Genomic DNA, 18,481 nt, shown 5'->3' on the forward strand with positions numbered 1-18,481 from the left:
AAATTTTACAAATTAGAGAGGTGACTGGCAAGCTCAAATGGTAACTGAAATCAAATAATTTTTATATTTATTTATAAGCACTATTGAATTAGATAGTAGGCAAAATTAATTGTTACAATACCTAACTATTAACTATTTTAAATTACCATTTCCCAGATGAAAGTAGGACACATGGCACCATGCTTTGTGACGCATATGCCATTAACCATACAGCTAATTCATGTCTTTTTGAAGTGGTCAGACAGTTCTCTAGAAATCCAAATGTTGCTTACTAAAAGTTAGATTTTTTTTCCTCCTTTCCCAGATGCTCCAGTGAAAAGACACAGGAGTAGTTTTGCACACTTAGAAGACTTAGAGCATGTTTCTACACTTAGATTGGTTTTACACCTAGGGAACACAGGGCCTAAGGGACGATATTCCTAAGGCTCGAATCAGACGCCCAAATTTTAAAACTGAAAGACTATTGAATTGCCAGTTTTTAAAATCTTTATATTTTAAATGCATTCAGTCAAAGTAGATATTCCTTCCTGAATGCAGAAAGAAGGCACCACCTTTTAAGCATGCTGTGAGCTGGGCTTTTCCACCACACTGAATAATTACATGCCCTTCTGCACCTTTACTTGCCCAGTAATACTTACACTTATTTCACACACTACCTACCGCGAAGATTACATCTGCTTCAAATACTCAAAAATTATTCTTTGGTGGAAATGTGATTGAAATACGTTTTCCCCCAAATAATTGTAAGGTTTCTAACACATTCTAATTAGGGTCTTGCAGTGATTTTGTTGCCATAGTCTCATGAGAATGAATATGCACAGATACTGATGATCATTAAAAAACAAAACCACGCAGAGCTAGGTTCAGAGTCCATGTGCAAGTTCCCCACACTACCAGGGTCGGCCCAGCTGAAGACAAAAGCCAAAGGGAAAGGATACAGACTGGAGCAGACTGCGGATGTTCTCATTCTGTGCATCCTCAAAGCCGTCTCTGCTGGTGGGCTCTAAGGGAACCCCAGATGTGACAAAACAGCACTCCTCCCACACGCCCTTCGCTTCCTGGCAAAAAACAGCTCGGGTGGGCTGTGGTGATAGCATTATTTCTTTCCCTCTGGGTGAATCCAGAGGAGGAAAAGACCAGGCTATATTATATTCCTTGCACATAGACTCTGAATGTTCATGATCATGGCATCTGGAAACAGTGATAACTGCACTATTAATGACAGCGTTACTATGGATGATCTTCCGTGTTGATTAAAACCAGCCATGCTGTATGCTGGCTCACATGTTGGCTCTAATTTCCTCCCTGGCATTTCATTTCTAAAGCCATCAATAACTCATTAGTCTATTAGTGAAACACAGTCCTACTTTGGCCATGAGTTTGAACTGCAATGGCAATACCAAACGCAAAACTGAAATCTGTGGCTTCTTATTATGACAAATCACTTGATGAGGTAGTTTCTTCCCTTTTTATAAGGGGTCTCACTTCCATTATAAACCAGGATCTAGAATTGCTGCTTACATCTGTTGCATAGTATCTTAAAGATGAGTGCAGAAGCTGGGACAACTTGATCAATCAGTTTTCGCAGACATGTGTGGTCTCTCTGTAATCAGTGGGATTTATCACATTCACAGATTTTAAAGCTGTTATATTACCTGGACTCACTTCCTTGGTATAACACACCAAACAAATTCAACCTGATACTTCTGCACTGAACAAATATATTGACCAAAATATTTCCATGGAAGCGATCTCCACCTCCTTCAATTCCTCACTGTTAAAATTGTGCCCAATTTTTTACATACATTTTTGGGCAATTACTTCCATATGTAGGTAACAGGTGCAACAACAAGCCCAAACGCTGGCTGTTTGTGACCATTTTCCCCTTATGTCTTTCCTGACATAGCATTAAGTTACCATATCACATAGTTACCATAGCATTAAATATAGATAAAACAAGTAGAGATGGCATGTTGGATAAAAATACCATTGGCCAGATGTATAAAGGACTTTTGACGCACTGTTAGATTGACCAAAAAAGGCCTAAATGAATTAGGCAACTAATTCCTGTGGATGTCCAAGAACTGGTTTCACAGACATCTGTTGAGGAAGAAAAACTCAGGTTTTCTGCAAGACTAAATTTGTTAAATGACAGAAAGATGAAAAAACAACTTCTGAGAGTATGTGGACTTGAGTAAGGAAAACTAGGGTGGCAAGAGATGCATCTTAAGCAAAAAAGAAAACACACAAAGGAATTGGTATTGCATAAATCATTTGTATATCTTAAATATTGTGTTTGCCTTGCCAGCTGCATGACTTGAAGACAACAGAAGAGCTCATAAGTGTATGAGCTAAGGAAGAATTAGGCCCCATCTTCAGGACCAGTGCTCATTTATGCAGAACTAGTCTAAACCAATACGGCCTAAATCAGCGAGTGTTTTATTCAAAGGAAAAAGTTAAAATGTGCTAAATACTTCCTAAATGGAACAGCGTGGGAAGCTCTTTATTGTGGCTCCCACCTCTGGCAGACTAACAATGCTCTAGGACAGTAGTTCTCAACCTCTTTAGATTCAATGCATCCCTTGAGAGAATCAAGGCGCCTCACAGAAAATATTGATTTTCACACAATTTTTTACTATAGAAAAATAGAGCAATTTTTTCTGTTGCAAGGAACTCCAAAAGGCCACAACAGGTCAAAATGTTTTTAACACAATGGATCCCTATTTGAAATCTCTGGGTTGATCTTATGAATCATATTTGCAAACACGACCGTGCTAACATTGTGCGGCAGCCTGGAGCACCCTTGGAAGGATCTCAAGGTTCCCCAGTTTGCTCCGGCACCCTGACTGGGAATCACTGGTCTAGGGAACAAGAGAGTGGGTGGGTCTAGGAGAAAAGCTGAATTAAGCAAGTAATCAAGGGGCAATGAGATTTAACAACAACATGGGTATGGAAATACAGGTAGATGAACAGTCTCTTCAACAGGGCTTGAGTATTTTGCTTTTTAAAAGACAACCTGATGACCAGTTAGGGAAGCTCAAATCCACAGAATTTCAATAGGAAATCAAGGTTTGGAAAAACATCAGGTATTACGTCTCAGGGAAAGTATAAGAACTGCAAGAAGAGGCTGTACCAGGAGTTTTTTTTAGCTACCTGAAAATCGAAGGAGAGTTGCATACAGGGAATAGAAGAAAGAGGAGGTCGCTAATTAAATAGACACGGAATAGCACAAACATGTAGGGACGAAATTAGCAAAACAAAAGGGAAAAACGAGTTACAACTGGCAAGAGCTATCAAAGACAAGATGACGGAGCTCTACAAGTATTAGATGGAAATGAAAAACCAGGTGTGCTGCTCAAAAGAGAAGGCAGGATATTAACGGAAGATGCAAAGAAGGTGGGAGCCACTCAATGACTACCAGGTTTCGGTCTTCACTAAAGACTGCCTTATAGGCAGCATTGGTCAGGCCACAGTTGGAGTACTGTGTCCAGTTCTGAACTCACCAGAGGGAACCCGTGGGAATTGGGGGAGGCTCTGTTCCCCCCGGGCACCACCCAGGGATAATAGGAATAATGGCCACAAATTGTTAGAGAGCAGGTTCAGGCTGGACATCAGGAGACGTTACTTTACAGTTCGGGCTGCCAGGCTCTGGAATGGGCTCCCAAGGGAGGTGGTGCTGTCTCCTACCGTAGGGGTTTTCAAGAGGAGGCTGGACAGATATTTGGCTGGGGTGAAATGATTTGGCTGGGGTGATATGACAGCGGCACCCGTTCCTGCCCGGGGCAGGAGGTCAGACCTGATGATCTGTTTAGGTCCCTTCCGACCCTAAGCACTATGAAACTATGAAAAGTGACCAGAGGCTAACAAAATTAAGATACGCAAAGAAGGGGAAGAACTACAGAGCACAACAAGTAAAAGGCTCAGGGAACAGTTGACAAATTCGAAGTAATGTAAGTCTCTAGGCCCTGATGGAAGTTGTCCCAGAGCACTGAAAGGACAAATGGATGAAATCTTGGGGTCATTAGCGATAATAAGTGTAATCTCACAATGACAAGTGAGGTAGCAGAGGACAGATGAAAGGCTAACATAGGCCATGTCCAGACATGCATGGATGTTTGCTTCCCTGGATATCCAGGGGTCAAAAACCCCGCTCTGCGCTGCTCTCTTGCAACATGGAGAACAACGGGGCATGTGGTATGTGGCGCCACAAAGGTGTCTGCGGTGCCCCATACCTCATGGCTGCGCTCATCTGGATGTGGCCGTAGCGTTTATCTTAAAAAAAAGGAGGAGGAGGAGGAGGGGAATTATAGAGCAGTCAACCCTATTTCAATATCTGGGAAGTTATTAGAGCACATGATAAAGCATTCAATTCCTGGAGAATGAAAATTAGTAGTTAACATGGATTTATTATGAACAAATCATGCCAGAACAACTTGGTTTCCTTCTTAAAAAAAAGGATAACTGCTTTGATGTATAAGGGGAATGTGGTGGATATATCACACCTGGGCATTAGTACGGTCTCTGACACAATCTCTGACGGCAGTCTCACCAGTAAGCTAGAGAAAGGTGGGCAAAATAGTATTCCTATTAGGTGCAGTATAACCACGCAGGGTAACTATTATTGGATTGACGTTAGGTTGGCAGGAGGTCTGAAGTGAGGTTCCAGAGGGATCTGTTCTGGATCTGGTGCTGTTTAACCTTTGTATTAATGACAGAGGCAGAGATAAGAGTATTCTGATGAAGTCTGCAAAGGACACGGACACCTTGTCAAACGACCAAGCCCCTTGGAGTTTAGGCCAAAAAAGTTGCAGTCTGTGCCCGATCACATTTTCCAGTTCTCCACCCTCCTCCACAACAAAGACTGGCAAAGGCTGAACTCATCATTAAGCACCAGAAACTTATCAAGGCTCTTCTGAATTAGAAATGTTGAGTTTATCAACTGTCTGCTCTAAGCTCACCTGGTTGGTTACAACTTTGTGGCGATTAAGATTAAACTAAAATTTATAATCCTGTCTTTGGGGAGAAAGAGATGTAACAAATATCACCTTGTATGGACATGAGTGAAGCATAATCTGGAGTGTAAGGTGAAGTTCTAAGGCAATAGTTATAGTTATAGGGGAAATTATCATAAAGCATGCTTAGGCATTAGAGTAGGCAAGCTAATAGAAGGTAAGTGTGTAGAGAGAGCGGTTGGACATGCCTTCAAGACTGCCGAGGTGATGCGCTGTCCCACAGGCCCTAACAACTCTCTGATCAACACTCGCTGGGACACAATATCTGCTTAGCAAGATAACTGAAGGGTGACTGTGCCCGAAAGCTTGCAAAGAACTTTTTTCCAACTACTTAAGTCTTAGGTGGTCTAATAACAGATATCACATCTAGCCAAAAAACGTAGCCTGCCTATTGCCTGTTAACGCATTGTGTTTATCTCCTAATAAATGCACTTTACTGAGTGGAACTCTTGTCTCCTCGTACGTCTTAACCCTGATCATGCCTTAAGCACAGCAGTTCATGTAACAGGAGGATAGGATTAAAATTCAAAAGGATCTTGATAAAGTAGAGAACTTGGAAATATATAATGTGAAATTCAACATAGGCAAATATAAGGTGATGCTCCTGGACAAGAAAAAACAAATCCACAATTACAGAATGGGGAATCAATGGTGTGGCACTGGCACCGTCAAGAGCAATCTGGGGGTTACAGTGGATCACAGACTCAACATGGACCACCAATGAGATACTGTCACAGAAACAAATAGCTTTGTATTGCCTTAACTTCTGTATTGTGCTCCTGACATGAGAGTTAATAGTACTCTTCTACTTGGTTCTAGTAACTGAAGTGTTGCATCTAGTTGTGGGTGCCACTTTTTAGAAGGATGTAGAGTAATTGGAGAGGATTCAGAGGCTAGCAACAAAGAGGGTGACGGGAATGGAAAGCAAGCTACATATGGAAAGGCTGAAAGAACCAGGTACATTTAGTTTTCAGAAAAGGAGATTAAGGGTGGGGAGCATGCTGGCAGTTTCTAAATATTTTAAAGGCAGTCATAAAGAAGACAAGAGAAAAACTCTTCTCCCTTGCCACCAAGGGCAGGACACAAGGCAGAGGGTTTAAACTGCAGCAAAGAGGATTTAGATCAAATCTCAAGAAAAAAAATGCTTAACCATAAAAGCAATACAAGACTGCCTTTATTAGAGATTATCAAGCAGAGGAAGGATAGTTATCTATCAGGAATGGTTCAGGACCCGTGAATCCGGCATCTCTGTAGCACCTGGAAGGTCATGAAACGTGACAGAACCTATATGCCGAAAGCCCTGTAGCCCTCCCGTCCGCTCAGCGCAGTCCTGGGCGCACACATACAACCTCTTCACACAACCTTTGGAAAGGTAAAAGAAAACAGGCATTAGGGAGATATAGATACAAGTCTCTTACCCTGTACCATCAAATCTTCCTTTTGCCTTCCAATGTCATTACTGGCACCCCTTTTTCTGAAATAAAAGGTCCCCAAATCTATTACATTTTTGTAAACCTTTGACATCCAACCCCTAACTTTTGGAAATTTGGATGGGATTGGCAACTTGTCTCCTTGTTATTATTTACTTTTGGGTGCATCAGCCTGGGGAAAAGGGTCAAAGCACTGACATACTATGAACAATGCTGTCCTTGGGAGAGTCTTCTGTCCGCCAGAAGCAAATTCCATGATAAATCTCACACAACTTTTGTTCTTATACGATACACAGCTAAACTCTTTGCCACCAGAAATTTCAGATAAGCTGCAGAAAAGCACCCAATAACAGGGGGCTTCTCTCTACATCAGACTAATGACTCTTTTGGTGCTTCCCATCACCAGAACTACCAGCAAATTTTGAAATAAAATCTGAAACGACAGCAGGTTTTGGCACCTACTGGCAAAATTCGCTGATATTTGCTGGAACCTTTTACCAAAACCTTGATGTCTTTGGGCTCCAAACAAAGTTTAGAAGGACCTAAATCCCCTCCAAAATGTGAAATCCAATATTCTGAAAATCTCACAGGACTACTAGACAGTCTTTAAAACACTGAAGTGGTAGTACTGCAACTGCTGCGCCAACGGTAGCACTCAGTTCTGGGCCTTCAAACAACTGCCGCAGTAGGTGTTCAGATCCCTTTGTTTTGCCACGTTTTTTTGCTCTCCCCTTTTCCTTGCAGCTGAATCCCTTGCAATACAGAACTACGATCAAGCAAAGTATAATGTCACTTGAGAAAACTCGCAACAGTGAAGTGTCCAACTTTTGTGCAAAATGAACATTAAGGAGGCTGAGCAATCATACTGGATTCTGGATAAAAGACATGACCCAAAGAGGCATGTAAACCTGCAGGTGGACAAAGGAACACGAGGAAAGATTGGTTCCCAGAAGGAAAACTTAAGACTAAACCAATGTACTGCGACTGAATGAGTCAGAGTAGTTTTAAGGCTCCCAGTCCATAAATCACTGTCCTTGAAGAAAGCTCCTTGCCACTACAATTAGCTTTTCACCAGCATGTCTCCCCATGCCCTCATGGGCTGGCACACATACATGCCAACATTTAAAATGGAATTTAATTGCACTCTTCTCCCCAATGGGAACCTTACCTTCTAACAGATCGTTCTGGTGTAGCCATTTAGGCCGGGAAAGATACCACATGTGATCATCCGCTTGGTTCCAAATTTCATTGTCGATGCTGGGAATAAAACCTCAGTCATAATAATACCACGAGTTAGCACACCCCAGAGCTGCTGTGCCAGCTCAAACTAGTTATGTTCTTTTGGTTCTGTGGTGGTTTAAGTTTTCTTTCCCCTTCCCTCTCCCGTCCCCCCCCAATCAAGGACACACATGGCTGCCCAAAAGCAGCAAAGCATTTCTACCAAAATTACTCTCCTTTAGTAACAAGACCGCAAAAGACTGAAACACACAACACTGTCTGCCACCACCCTACTTTACTTGATTGTCTTTTAATAACTACAATAAAGTTGTGCAAGGAAATAATATTCCACATCCTTGACTCTCCAGGGCAGAATATGGACAATCCCAAAGGAAAGTGGGCCTTAGCTGAATCTGCTACTTTGAGTAAAACAGGAAGTTCAGTCCTCTTTTATTGTACCTTTTTTATTTTTGAAAGCCTGCCCAAACAGTTCCAAGTTGAGTAGAAGCAAAGTTATTGATGTCAAGGAGCCAAGATCTTTTGCCATGGTTTGCTGAATGAGGAAGGAAGAAAACTGTTTGTGCTCAGCTGTCCTTTGCTTCTCCAGCCTAGCTCTGAGCCAAAGAAGCAGGAAGAGGAGAAAGATGAATAAGTGAAAAGGGATAATGTTTATCTTTTAACAAAATCACAATGTTCTGCTCTCAGCTCTAGCAGCCAAGACTTGCTGTTGCATCTTTAAGACAGATAGTCTCTTCTCTGAGAGACGACAGGCTAATTATAGTGCTCCTGCCAGAGGGAACTCACACATGCAAACCATTATGTAAAATATAATTTTTTTCTTTAAGAATGCTCAAGATCATTAGACATGGTTTTTTCAATGCTAGAAAATCAAGCCAAAAATGAAAATAAACAGTTTCAAGTATTTGCAACATAATTCCCTCATGCATTTATGGAAATATAGTAAAAAGGCGCCCTAAAAATGTGGTTTGACATTTCATGCTGTTCTGTTTTTCTATTTTTCCAGTTCTCAACATTTGCCCTCTTGTCCTGTATCATTTCAGCTTTACTGCAGTTTGAAGCAGAGGACGGTAATGGCTGTGGCTGTCCATATTCCAGCCTCAGAATAGCCAATGGGCAACAGGATACAGCACAAGGACTTGTAAATTATACATCTATTATGATATATACATGTATGTGTATATCTATACACACACACTCATGATATTATATACACACATTATATAAATGTGTGTGTCTATATGTACATACACACATATATGTATACACGTGTATATATTATATTAAATTCAGTATGGCAAAAATGTTGCAAATATGACAGAATCCTTCACTAAGATAATTACATGCATAGCACTGCTTACCCTAAAAATATGCTGTGCTGATTTATGGCTAAATAAATAATTTAGTTCATTTAACAACTAAGCAAGGTCTTATGAAGTCCACAATACGTTAGGGGAGATCTGTTATTTATATGTAATAGAAAGGCGGGGAAAAATCTTTTGGTTCACAGTTTCATAAAGTCAAGGAAGAATCTTTCAGCAGGGAATATATAAGGTCTTGGAAGGTACAAATGGGACTATCCCTTTACTTTAATGTAACAAAAACTCACCAGAATGTAAATTTGCAAATTACTGTTTGTTCTTATTTTACACATTGCACTTTATTTCTCTTGACATCATATCATCTTCCTTGATTATTTAGTACTGGTGTCCAGTCCATGTGGCTAGCTAGTACGTGAATCTCCAGCCAGCATTGCCAAACCATTATTCAACAAACTAGAGGAACAGCATGCTGGCCACTCAGACACTTCTGGGGACAGGAGCTATTCCACAAAGAAAAAAAACATTGTTCTTTCCAAGTGTTCTTCAGTCCAGAAGAGGGGTTATCAGACAGTACTATCTCCAAGCCACTTGCTTTTACAATGCTCATATTAAATCTAGAATGGATGCAACTTTGTCTTTAAAAAACCCAAACACTTCCTTATTCAAATGCATAGTTACCTCCAGCTTTTACCAGGCTTATAAAACAAAGGATTATTTTAAGCATGGAAGTAAGCAGCAGCGCGATCTAATTAAGCAAGCAACTTCTGCTAAAACCCCGAGTCCTAATCCAGATTCTCCTGGTGCCCAATCCCGTCTCCTCGCTGTGTACAAGATGAAACTTTCTTCAAAAAAGCGCGGAAAGAATTGAGAGAATTAACTGAAGTCTGTAGACCTTTAAAAATATAAAGCTTTAAGCTTGTACCTGCTTAAGTGCGTCTTGGCATTTTTGCTTTGCAGCAACAGCTCCAACCCAAAAGCCCACTCAGCACGTGCTTAATTTTAAACATTAAAGTTAAGAATGCAATAAGTTGTTTTTTTTCTGGTGTTGGTCTTACCTGCAACATCTGCAGTAAACATATCGTATATTTAAGCTTACTTCCCTGTCACACCACTAATGGATGAATAAGCACTGGAGCCCTTTTAGACAACTGATCGTCATCCATCCACTCATCTATCTATCCATCCATCCATCTGCCTACCTACCTGCAGATATCTAGCTATATCTATATACAAACATTCTAAATATTTTAAGACCATGAATATGAATGTAAAAACAACTCAACTTAGAAAAAGTGGGCAAGACTTGCAAAACCAGTTTAAAGTGTTTTAGCCAACAATATTTTTTATTACTGCTGCCTAGATACTATGGTCTATAAACACCTAAACACAGTTTTCAAAACAACTGTATATTATTAAGTAGGCAAAATGAACCTTTCAGTGTATTCTGCAGACTGTACAGTTTCATAATGAATGACCAGGTAATTGGTCCTCAGAGAACAGTCACATATAAGGGAAAAGATTCTAGGCCAGGGCGGGAGGCAAAAAGAGGTTAAATCGCTTACAACCAGGTTTTTCCTTGGTTTTAACTCATATGTGATGACATAAAACCCAGAAAAAACAGCTCCAAGTTGAAAATGATTTAAATTTGCCAGCTCTGAGCATTTCTGGAGGCTTGCCAAGCTTAATTTGGATTTAGGCATTTCAAAGTTTGCACAGCTCTAACTTTAACCTCTTGCAGCCTAAAAAGTGGACTTGGTAATGCACACAAAAATATTCCACATAATTCAACACAACTGACAGTCTGTTCTCAAGGTACCCAGCACGGAATCAGAATGTTTTAGTTGTTTCACTCCAGAAGAGGGTGGTGCTGTGTCTCTATTAGTAAAGACATCCACGATTGAAGTGGCTTATGCACCAATCTAATGTTTCATACTGATAATGTGCAAAAGAGGGAATAGGACTCGTTTTCTACGAGAGTACACTTTTGTTGTGCTTGTAATTTTTATTTGCAACTAGCTGTTGCAAATATGCAACAATATTTCAGCCTCTATACATTTTCAGAGGGAAAGATCCTACCTTTGGAATAAATAATGTCTAAACTTTACCTTCATAACAGCGCAGTTCGTCCAAGTACTATATTCTGACTACTGAAATGCACAGAACCCCTTTGTAGGAAAGCTAATCTCACCATACTATTCAAAATGTGTCGCTAATGAGGTTACTACTTAACAGAACCATAGAAGGACCTGGAAAAAAAAGAAAATATCCTGACAAATGTGTTGATCGGGAATGCTAATATTTTTTTCCCAGGGTACTATCTAAAACTCAAGTTTTTTGTTGTTTTTTGTTAAAATATGTTAAAAAAAAAAAAAAAAAGAAGTACTTTTGTATGCAGTGAAAAATCATAACATTGAAACATAAGGACATTTATCTTATAACTATTTTTCCAGCCCTCTTCCAAAAAATGTGCTGGTTATTAAAACATTGCTATGTAAATAAAAATGTTCTGCTTTATAACTTACCTTCTCTTTTCCCTCCTTAGATGTACAATGCAGTCATTGTTTGTTAGATCACACTCATTCTCATAGCAAAAGGCTTTGATGTCACAAACCGAGTGCTATGACTTCATTTTATGTATACATTAGCAGGACACAAGATGATTGTGTTAAAATGTTTCTAGCCCACAAAACATACATCTGGGACCAGATCCAAAGCCCAATGGGAGATTTGGATCAGGTCCCTAATTATCTTATGGCAAAGGAGGAGACCAAACTCAAATTTATTAATAAGAGGGTTAAAAACCTTCTATTAGTCTACTTTCTGCAACTGTACATTGTTTTATCAAAGAATCTCAGAGCACTAAAATATGAATCCTGCCAACAGATCTGGAAGAAGCTTGATAATATTTTTACTGTGAAAATGAATGAAAAAAAGATTGTGATTTGCCCAAAGGCAGATGGTAAATTAGTGGTAGCGGAGACCCAAAAAATCCTTGCTCACAGGTATCTGCTCCAACTCCTAGGCTAAACTGCAGCAAGCAGTAAGGCATGACAAAGAGGAAAATGGTTTAAATTAATTTACAGCCAGTACTGCGTCACATGCAAACTTGAAGACCTAATGCTGTCCCCTTAACTGCTTGTGAATTAGTAGGATACAACCCTTTGTGCTGCACGGCCATTGTGACCTGTTATCTGGATGGTTTTAGCAGGAGTAAAGATCCCTACTGATGCTCAGCACATACCGGATGTTTAGATTGTATATTAAGGCTAGGTACAGGTGGTCAAAAAGCCTGAGGCGGAACTGAGCAAACCTACCTGGGTTTCTGTAAGTGGCATAGGTTAGTTTGGGGTAGGGTTAGGGGGATGCAGGCTGCCTGCACTGACCGAGGCCAGCAGGTTGGGGGTGCTCCCACATGCATCCCAGCAGGCCCCACGGGCTTTCTGGGCTGCTGGAGAATGCCGATTGCAGCCAACCAGCAAGGCCACTCCCGATTAGCTGCCGGGTCTGTGCGGCAGAAGCCCGAGAGAACCTGAGGGCAGGGCCTCCTGCGTGGTCGGCTGCCGCAGCTGAGTGCGGGGGGAGTGCTGCCATGGCTCCCAGCAAGGGGAGGCTAGTAGTGGGCCGCAAAGGCACCTGGGATGCTGGTGGACACTGACCTAACATGAATCGATAGGCGATCTGGTAGAGAAGTGTGATGCACCAGACTAACCTAAAACTATTAAGTTTGACTGTACATCAATCCAGGTCTAGCTTAGACTAAGTTCTGCCATTTTTAAACCAGCCCGTGTGCGCTGAACTTGTGTTCTGTTCCAGGTGTAGATATCTGTTTGTGTGTAACGTCTGTACCTGGCCTACGAAGTTTACATATTCATTGTGCTACTTTTTCTACCCATAGTATAACCTGGAAGAAAAAAAAAAAAAGGTTTTTCTGTGTAAATCAGTGCTAGGTTCTCACAGCTTTACAGTGCTGTCGATTTAAAGACCAAATGCAGATGTTTAGCTATTACACAGTAAGTTAAACTGTAAGTAAAATATCCATGTGTTTCACCAGATGCCAATGGAAGTGCACATCACAGCTCTTCAGACTCGCTTTTATCTGTTTCTCTGACTATGGCAAAGCTGTTTTGTCTAACAGTCTTAAAAAAGGACTGGGAGCAGGAACATCCCCTATGCCCACAGGATAGCCACTTCCTCTGTTTCAGTTTGCACGTCTGTACAATGGGGATAGTAATTTTTGCTATCGCGTGCCATACTGGGATTAACTGGTTAATGTTGGAAGAGATGTGTTATACCTATGTTAATGTTATACCTATGATCTTACCTATGACCTTAGTAAATATTTTTACTTGGAGTGCTATTTCTGAAAGCCCTGGTACTAGTATATTTTAAAGATTATTTTCAGTGAGAAGAGGGAGAGTTCTGACTGCAGAGTCAGCACAGAAAGTGAAAAAAAAATGAGAGGAGAAAGGTAAGATTTGACAGTGTTTAAAAGTGATGCTTTCCTACTGTCTCAGCTACAGAATAAATTAAAGAAGGACTCTTTCAAATCTTTTCAGTCTGCACTTTTGTCTTGCTTCTGAATAAATGTTTGTATGTGCTATGTGACACAGTGTGCGCACATTCAGCTTTTAATGCATTCTCACATGTCTGTACACAGAGCTTATAAAATTAACCTATACTAGATCTGCATTCAGTTGTCACATGGAAGTCATTTATATTAGGGCTCTGCGACGCTTCGGGTGCTGATTCGATTTGGAGGAGATTCGGCCCAATTTGGTGGCCGAATCTCCAAATCTAAATCGAATCAGGTGACCAATAAAAAGGCCCGGATTGATTCAAAGCTCTCTGAATCTTCGCAAAAAATTTGGAGAGCTTCAATGATTCGGGCAGTTCCCGCCCACTGCAGCAGGGAGCTGGAGCTGGACTCGGAGTTAGTAACTAGGGGGCAGGGGAGGAGACCATGGGGGGACCCCTGCCAGGCCCCATCCCCTGCCTGTTCCCCCAGACCCCTCCAACCCCGCCTGCCCACCCCAGCTCCCAGTGCTTTAAAAAAAACAAAACCAAAAACAAACAACCCCCCCCCCCCCACTCACTGGGTGCTGCTGGGTTGGGGGACGATCCCTGCTGCCCCACTCTGTGTGAGGGTCTCTGCACGACCCCAATGAACCCCCCTCCCCACTGTCCCAGTTCCCCCATGGCTACCCCACCCACCTCAGCTCCAGCCCTTTAAGAAAGAAACATGAAAAAAACCCAACTCGCCAGCTCCTGCAGCGGCCTCGGGGCTTCGCAGGGGCTTGTGGAAGTTTCCCACGTAGCAGGGGGCAACAGGGATCACCCCCTACTGGGCAGCAACCGGTGAGTCCGGTATTTTTTGGTTGTTTTTTTTTTCCTTAAAAGGGCTGGAGCTGGGGCGGGTGGGGCAGCAGACTCATGCAGAGCCCCACCACGTAGCACGGGGCAGTGGGGATCGCTCCCTGCCCAGCAGCACCCAGTGAGTCGGGAGGTTATTTTTCAAAGTGCCAGGAGTTGGGGCAGGCGGGCAGGGCAGCCATTGCCAGGCTGGGAGAGTGGGTGGGGGGGGGGCCTGGGTGATTCAGAGATTCGGCAGGAGCCGGAACTCTAAATCAGATTCGGCCAAATCAATTTGGGACAGTAATTTGAATCACCTAATCGAATTACTGTCCCTTGAATTGGCCGAATCCAAAGTGAATACTAGCGGCTTCGCACAGGCCTAATTTATATATGTAAATGCAATCATTTGAGTGCAGAAGTGATAGAAAGCAAATAAGTGTCTCCAGTTGTTCATTTGTAATTTTGCATGTATAATGTCATAAGAATGACAGGTCATAAGAAATAAGGAGCAGAGTGCAAAGTTTCAAAAACTGGTGCACAAGTGTTAGCCCACTGAACACACCGCTCCTGTTATTAGCGGAAGTTATAAAAACAGGGCACAAAAGAATTATTTTAACCTCTAACAAAAATCTATAAGCAGATCAGATCTGATCTGATTTTCAAAGATGCTGGCGAGAATTAGGTGCCCAAGAGTTAGCCTCTGAAAATTTCAGCTCAAGGAACTACAAAACCAGTTTTCTGCTTGCATGTTTTACTCCACTTGGTAGATAACGGCAATCAAAAACACAACTGCTTTAATTGCTGGTTCCAAACCAGTCCTAAAAACAACTGTCATAATGTTCACATGGGGAATTTTTCTTTGTTGAGGGAGCGGGATAAGCAGCAAAATAGGTATCTATGTGATGCTATTAAAGCTGTGTTTATAGCCTGATAAGCTCGTGTTCTACTAAGGAGAAGAAAAAGGCCTTCACACTTCTAGAAAACTGAACTATTTTATCGGACACGGTCTCTTAGAAAAAAATAGTGAAAACATTAAACTCTGTCCTCTGGCCTTGTATATCAGAATGGTCAGTCTGCTTTTTTCTGAGCTAAATTGACTACAGGGAAGCAGACATAATACTGGATTTAATATCTGAAAATGTTCCAATATGCTTTTAAGCTTTGATTCAAACTGACAAAAACAAAAGTATGTTGAAAGAAGAAAAAAAAACAAAGGAAACCCACAAACAAGGGTGTGCCAGTCACATGACTTCTTAACCATTTCTTGTCTGGAATACACACACAAAAAAAGCAGCGGTTAAAACAGGCAAGCAACGAAAAGGATTGTCGGCTTGTAGTGATGTTGGTAGGAAGAGATAGAAAAGATGTGAAATGTCTTTTTTAGGCAGGAGATGAATAAATGGGGGCAATAGAGAGGCACACAAAAATTAAAACTAGGAGACAGCAGGTTAAAGGAGAGCTCTTATGCACTCTCTGACCAAACAGAAGAGCAAGAAAAGAGTCTATAAAATTGAAAGTCATCATGCTCAAATTGGGAAAGGAAACTGCAATTTGACACATAAATGGCCTATAATAGTACCCACTGCTAACAGATATCATTGGGGTCAAGAGCTTAACAGGATTCCAGAAAAAGAGAGTCAGACACTTCCATGGATAATCTAATCAGTCACAATTCAAATAGACAGGATAGCTACTTTCCTTGAAGGGACTGACAAAACTGTGGCCAGGGTAGCTAATTCACTAGGCATGGATTCATTCTTTTGTCTTCCTCCCCCTCTTCCGTCAGCCAAGGATCTTGTCCATGATACGCACAAGGTTCCCTATTGTAACCATACTGTACTGTACTATTCCCTATAATATCGAAGTGCCCTAAAGCATAATTCCTGGACCATCACAGCCACAGCATCACTCCAACACTACCAAAGCAACAGGCATTTCAATGAAACATGGAAAGTGCTGTTCCTTGTCCGCAAAGACTCGCCCTAAATTCAGACATCAAAGAACAACTGAGGGTCCAAATGGACAACAAGAAAGGAAATAAAAGGATAAGAAGGATGCTAAGGGCCATGGACTCTCTCCAATGCCTGAAGAAGGGGGTTTGTGCCCCAAAGCTTGCAAAGAACAATTTTTACAACTGTTTAGTTGGTCTAATAAAGGATATCACATTTACTCAACGAACCTCAACCATGGACAGGGGTTCATTTCTACTGCTGGAGCATTCATGTAGTCTAGTCCCCTGGTTGGAGGGCTATGCAGGTGAGCTCTCCAGGCAGGGGGCACTGGGCGGCTACCCCCACAGGGAGCACATTATTTGACAGTGACCTCTCCCTGGCCTGGGGAGGGAGTGGGCTGTCACCAGGCAGTCCCCTGATTCTTAAAATCACCCTGTGTGCATCTGGGAGTGCAAGGAAGAGGGGCCAGGGAGAGATTTCACACCCCTAGTTCCTGACTCCCCAGCTTTTACATTGCCATGTGTGCTGCCTAGGTGGGCAGCTCGTGCAGTTTTTAAATCTGCAGGACCTGGACCCCGGGTAGGGAAAACTTCCCCAGCCCCAGTTCCCAGCCCTGTGGGAGCTCTCCCCAGCACAGTAACCGGCCAGCTTTAAATGCTGCCCATGCCATCCAGCTGGGTAGCGTGGATGGCAATTTCAAAGCCTGCAGTGCCAAGAACTAGGGATGGGGAAGCTCTCCCCATTGCAGTTCCTGGCCTCGTGGGCTTTCAGTACCATCCTCAGAAGGAGGTTGACACTTGGAAGATGTCTCACAAAGGCAGCACGACTCCCATTAGGAGAAACTGAATAAACGCTTATACACTCATAGTTGGTATTGGGATAGTGGCAACTCTCCCATTAGAAGCATAAAACCTATATGTGACCAAGACAATCCCCAGGTAGCTCATTCTGGGGCTAATCAGGCCAATCAGGGAGATTCTCTCTTGGGTAATTTTTTTTTCTTTGTTTTATTTTACACGTCACTTACCTGGTTAAATTTACAGAATTTTGGAATGTGCAAGATGAATTGCATATTTTGGTTTAAGCAATAACACGCAACAGGCAGCACATTTCTGGACGATTATAGCATGTCTCTGGTGGTGTTTTAAGGCATGAAGCCAAAAGGATGGATGACTCAAGCTACCCGCAATGTGCAATAATCCTTCGGAAATGCTCTGGATTGTCTTACAGCTATTATACAATGAAATGTATATTATGCATAAAAATAAGAAGTTAGATCTATGTACTTAGTAAGTGTTATTAGCAGCACTGGTACCGTTCCTTACTAACCAACTTCAACCTCTGATTCTATCCTGAATAACCTTAAACTTACCATCTGCCCTTTCCACTTCTTCAAAATTGCACTCAGTGAAGTTTCTATATTCTTTCTTTAATTGATCTAAAAGACTCTTGTGGCTTTAGCCACCATGCATATAGCAATAAGTCAAAAATGTACTTCACTCCTGATCCATCTTCCTCAACCCAACCCTACTTTCCCCACCTTTCTTCCTGGTTGATCATCCCGGGTGACTCACCTTCACACTACATTGAACACGGCCAACACGGAGCTCCTGAACTGCCCGCTAACGCCAACCCATTAAAAGAATGTTGCTGCTTACCATCATTTCCTTCCCCCTTCAGCCCAGGATTGTCCATACCAGGGAGCCTCTGCTATTATAGCTAGGCCAGCGTAGCTGTGTCGGGCAAGCCTTTAGTCAAAATACAGCATAGGCCAACCAACTCGGTTCTGCTGCTGGCTTAGCTACACCGCCTCCCTGAAAACTGTAAGTTGACTAGACAGGAGCCCTCTTCTGTTGGGACAGCCGTGTGCACACGAGGGATTTCACCAGCATAGCTGCACCAGCTTTGAGATGTGATCTATTCCCACATCCTAGCTGTTGTAACGATGCCAAAACAACTTTGTGGTGTATCCCTGGCCTCTGACCATGTCACAGTATCCTTCCTACCCACTGACTCAGTTTTCTCCCTTTGTGGCACCAAAATGAAGCTTCTACCTCAGGATGTAAAGCCCTACAGGATGCTGCTTCTCCCTGCTTCTCCCCTCTTGTATCTCCCCATCTCCATTCTTTTAGTGTGATCACTTTGCACTGTTTTGCCTTTACCATTAATTATGGAAC

At 42.1% G+C, this 18,481-nt stretch overlaps 1 protein-coding gene across 1 annotated transcript in view; it reads right to left on the minus strand.

Moving 5' to 3' along the window:
- SUPT3H (SPT3 homolog, SAGA and STAGA complex component) overlaps positions 1 to 18,481 on the minus strand; it is a 439,951-nt gene that overhangs the window by 12,785 nt on the left and 408,685 nt on the right. The window contains exons 13-14 of the mRNA XM_025209587.1: positions 8,120 to 8,213; positions 7,611 to 7,699 (exon numbers count right to left, since the gene is read on the minus strand). Coding sequence (XP_025065372.1) covers positions 7,614 to 7,699; positions 8,120 to 8,213 — 180 coding nt within the window. The 3' untranslated portion in view covers positions 7,611 to 7,613. The remainder of the gene's footprint in view (positions 1 to 7,610; positions 7,700 to 8,119; positions 8,214 to 18,481) is intronic.

This window comes from Alligator sinensis, unplaced genomic scaffold, assembly GCF_000455745.1.
Source record: "Alligator sinensis unplaced genomic scaffold, ASM45574v1 scaffold1156_1, whole genome shotgun sequence".
NCBI lineage: Eukaryota > Metazoa > Chordata > Crocodylia > Alligatoridae > Alligator > Alligator sinensis.